General features: G+C 32.1%; 1 protein-coding gene across 1 annotated transcript; it reads right to left on the bottom strand.

Annotated features, from left to right (window-relative positions):
- Window positions 1–243: 243 nt before the first annotated feature.
- Window positions 244–4,351, bottom strand: LOC114377991 (zinc transporter ZTP29-like). The gene is made up of 12 exons (XM_028336484.1): window positions 4,213–4,351; window positions 3,122–3,180; window positions 2,470–2,562; window positions 2,293–2,376; window positions 2,079–2,160; window positions 1,923–1,978; window positions 1,665–1,721; window positions 1,429–1,469; window positions 1,135–1,202; window positions 820–876; window positions 629–746; window positions 244–490 (listed from the first exon to the last, which is right to left on the bottom strand). Exons 1-12 carry the CDS (start codon window positions 4,274–4,276, stop codon window positions 451–453), a joined length of 819 nt encoding a protein of 272 aa, XP_028192285.1. The 5' UTR covers window positions 4,277–4,351; the 3' UTR covers window positions 244–450.
- Window positions 4,352–4,737: the final 386 nt, after the last annotated feature.

Below are 4,737 nucleotides of genomic sequence, written 5' to 3'. Positions count from 1 at the left end.
TCTACATTCCATTAATTATCACTAAGCTGGTTTGGAATGTGACTAAGTGGCATACTTTCTTACATGTCCCTTTGAATTATAAATGTGTGAAATAGAGGAAGCAAAGATATAAAAAATTGTCGTAAAATGATTTTTTTATATATACCTTTTTAAAAGAGATTTTTTTTATCAACGGAAATTTATAAGGTGTGTTGCAGGAGTTTAAAAACTAGTAAATAAAGTAAACATACACAAATTGTGAAATTAAAAGATAACAGAACAACATGAAATTGTAAGTTCCTTTTGTCTGTACATACTTATACAAGGGGGAGCCATAATTACACAGGTGAAATGAATCCAACCTTCATGTTTTACTGTCATCCTCTATTGACTGTTGTACATTAATGCTGGCATCTTACAAGTTTCACGTCTGAATGCATCTCATTCAGAAAAGAAAGAGATAGTTCCCATCTACATGTCCTCTGGTAAGCTAATACGTAGAAAATACAAGCTGCACATCCACCAATATTAAATTTTATCACCTTGTAATGCATTAAATAGTTACGTACCAAAGTAACAACAAAAAGCAAATGGTAGTAGCATTGGTTCTAAGAGTATTTTATTATATTAGCAATGAGGATTTTATTACCTTGCAGACATGAAAGCCATTCCACAAAAGACTGCCTTAACAGATTGTTTTTGTCCCGCATACTCAAAAGCCAGTGGCAGCATTTCATGAAGGGTTAGAAAAGCCATGACTCCACCAACTGTTAATCAAAATATACATAACAATGTACCCAAAAACAAATTGTGAGTTCTAGAAATTGTATTAGTGCTAACCTGATCCAAGGATACCTTCAAGAATCTCGGGATTTAGGCTGGTAGGGAATAAACAGGCTACAAAGAAGGAAGAAAAATCGTCGCAGTAAATTCAACTTTACCAATGTAAAAGTGTGTTAAAAATATATATCTATGCGCATGAAAAGTTGAAAACCATTAAATCAACTCTGAAATTGAGAGAGAAAGGGATCCAATGTGCAATGTTGTACCATGCATGCCTCACCTAACCTTAAGCATGTTTTTGTGTTGTGAATATTACGCTTCATTATTGTTAATATACCAAATTAGTTATATGGTGCGAAGCATATCATATACCTACAATTACAACGCCCAGTGGCTCAGCAAAGCCAGAAAGTGATGCCAATTTGAATGCCTCCCATTTGCTACAACACATGCATTCAGAAATGGAATAAAAAAAATAGTTATTTTTCAAATTTGTAGTTATTGGTATAACTCATGTTATATAAACATAACAAACAACACCAACCATAGATTTAAGATCAATAAATAGTTCCAGATGTTATTACAAAGAATGACTTGCCGACCAAAAAAAAATGACATTATGTCAAACGAAAGGCTAAAACAACAGGAGCTCACTAAGGTTCTTACCTCTGTGTCGCAAAATAGACAGGAAGTGCAACAGCAACACCCTGGAAAGCAGATTGTTATTGTTTATGTGGAGGAAAAAATTTACAATAAAAACAAAACAAAATGAAACTAAAATATTCAGAGAAAAGGCATAAAATTTTATAAGGAGTGACGGTTTTCTGTTATTGTTATATTTTCACCAAATAAAATTATAGCATATAGTCTAAAGGGCTTTGCCACATGACCAAAATTTATACCTCTGGGATATTGTGCAGAGCAATGGCCAGTGCAAGGTTAAGACCAACACGAATGCCCTATTAAAAGAAGCATGACAAAATCATCAAATTGAAAAGACATTAACAAACATTTTAGAAAGTATAAAAGTAATGCTTCGCCAATTAATGACAGAAGCAGCTGATCCATATTAGACATGTTATTGTCAATATGGATATAAATGACCTCTCATTAAAAAATTCTAATAAGTTACCAGCTAAAGTTTTTGACAGAAGGAGTACCTTCATGGATCCAAGGTACACTGCCATTCCTTCTGGAAAATTATGCAAACTTATACCTGGGATAAAATCAAAATGAAAATTAAAAATCAACTTAGAAGATGAGAAACAAAATTCTAATTTCCTCCACTCTATTGGAAAGTGTTCATACAGTTATACCTATGGCTGTAACAACTCCACTGATTAAAACTTGACGGCGACGCCTTTTCATAATGCCTTTGTTTCCTTCTTTCCCAACTTTCTATTTTCAAGTGTTATAACATTATCAGAATTTGTATCTATGTTGAAAACAACATAGCAACTGCAATGCCATTTTGAAAATGCACAAACAGTGATTCAATTGGCAGGAAAACGTTCATTAAAACCTTTTTACCTTTTCATCTGAAGTGGGAGGAGCAACTGTTGGTTCTGGTATAAATTTGGCAACAACAGCAAAGAATATGACACCAGCAAAAAACTAGAGAAAAAGAAGACAAAAGTTTATGGTCAGAATATGAGAGAACTTATTAGATTAATTGAATTATACTGAAGAGTGAAGAACACAACATACCCAAAGGTTGCCTCTCAAGAAGCCAAGTGAGTTCAAGGCATTATGAGTCAGATCAAAGAATGATATACTCAACATCAAACCAGCAGCAAAACCCTTCATGAAATGATAGCTTTCAAAAAGCAAGCATATGGCTAAAGTATGCAAGTCAAGGAATTTAATTGTAGACTTAATGTTACATTTTATAAATGACAAAACTTAGAATTTTTGGTGTTATTTTCCAATCACAACTAAAGTTTCGCTTCAGAAATCAGCTCAACTTTAAATGCCAATGTTTAATACCTGTTATCGAGATAAAAATTCAATTTTAATTTTTTATCCATAAATTCCAACTTTTTATTGGAAAGTAACACCAAAAGTATCTAAGGGTCTCCTTGGATGTAAACTTCTGAACTACTTCTATGAAAAATAAAATATATTTTTTTCAATAAGTTAAAATTAGCTCTCACATTAATTAATTTATTGAAGTTTTTTCATTTAATTTCTCTAAAAAATGAAAAAATATTTATAAATTAACTAATCAAAAACTAATTTTAATTTATGAAAAAATTCATTTCATTTTTTCCTAGGAGAAATGATTGAAAATGAACATATATGCAACTCAAAAGTCAAAGCAGATAAAACGGAGTTTTTGAGTTGGAACGAGGAAAACCACCTGTAACAGTCCAAGCATCTTCAAACTTGGAGCTTGACTAAGGATTACGAAAAGTGCACCTGTTCGATGTTCAGAAATGTTAGTCCGGCCGGCTAGCTCCACATAACTTAAAATAATAACGAATATAATTTTGGGTAATTTACATAAGTCTGTAAAATGTAAATAGTGTAACCAACCTCATACCTATAATGCATGTTTGTTTGGTTTTAAATTTCTGAACTCTGAATCTACTCGAAGCTACAAACAATATTTCTTTTAATTTGACGTAAAAAGGTAGAGAGACTATTGTTGAAGACTCTTTCCATATACACAACTTTATAAAAAAATACTGCATGGTCTAAAATCATGGTGGTACTTGTTGATTTCTATTATGATTGTGTTTTCATAACTATTTTTTATAAATTAAAAAAAGTTTACAAAAAGATTGATTAAGATAATAGACGCAAACTTTCTATCAACTTTGTGACTTTTGGTTGTTATTACATGAAATGATAATTAAGTCAAAATTGATAGAGATGATCCACGACTACTTAATAATTGCTCATAAAGATCATTAGAAGTTTGTGCTTATTAATTATTATTGTGTAGGACATTTCTCTTGCTCATTCCTGGGTTAATATCTAGTTTACGAGTTGACTTTATCTATTTCTTCTCTCCTTCCTAATACGCCCCAAGTCCCAAGATGAAATAAGTAACTTAATAAACAAAAAAAAAAACCTCACTAATTAAAAGGTGTCGTAAAAAGTATGCGTATGGTGCAAATGGTAGCAGTTTATGCACGAAGTTGCGCAGGATATATACGAAACATGAAACGTTGGAACATTTAGAAGTTAGTAAATTTAGAGGAATCAAATATGCATGATGATAATATGATGGGTAATAATACACAAACGGCTGATTATTTTAAAGATCTCTCTAATATTTTTTTTATCTTCCTATTATATCATAAATTTTATCATATTCATATTTTTTTTTCTTCTTTCCAAGTGTTATAACATAATTTTTGTAATATGAGGATGGAATTATCGATTATGAATTAATGAGGAGGAAGCAAATTGTACGTTGATGAAAGAGAGAAGAGGTGTGCGTACCGATGGAAGTGCTGAAACCACCCACGGATGAAAGTGCAACACCCAGCAAGACCTGCGAATCCATCACGATAATGAATGAAGATAACGTTTTCTTTTTATATATTTTTACCTGAAATGAATTTTGAAAAGGAGGGGAAGAAACAAGTGCAACTATACCTGGACTCCATCGGGACCAATATATATATATATATATATATATATATATATATATATATATATATATACAGTTTGTATAGTTATTTTTATTTTGATCAAAGGTCTCGGTGGAGGGAAAGCCAAATGAGAGGGAGAGGGAGTTTGAGTATTCCAACAGTGGAAGGAACAACCAACTCAAATTAATTAAGAAAGAGATGAATTGCGTCATTGGTCCACGAAAAGTACTTTTGTTTCTCTCCTAAACATCCTAATTCACCACTTCACCTTGCCTCCTCTGTGTTATTTCTCTCACCTTTCTTCTAGACGCTCACCACAACACAGCAGCTACCTACCTATATACTCACTCCTACCAAAAATTATGTGGACTAA

Source organism: Glycine soja, chromosome 12 (assembly GCF_004193775.1).
Source record: "Glycine soja cultivar W05 chromosome 12, ASM419377v2, whole genome shotgun sequence".
Lineage (NCBI taxonomy): Eukaryota > Viridiplantae > Streptophyta > Magnoliopsida > Fabales > Fabaceae > Glycine > Glycine soja.
Note: the sequence above shows the minus strand (reverse complement) of the source record. Positions and strands in the feature narration are given on the sequence as shown.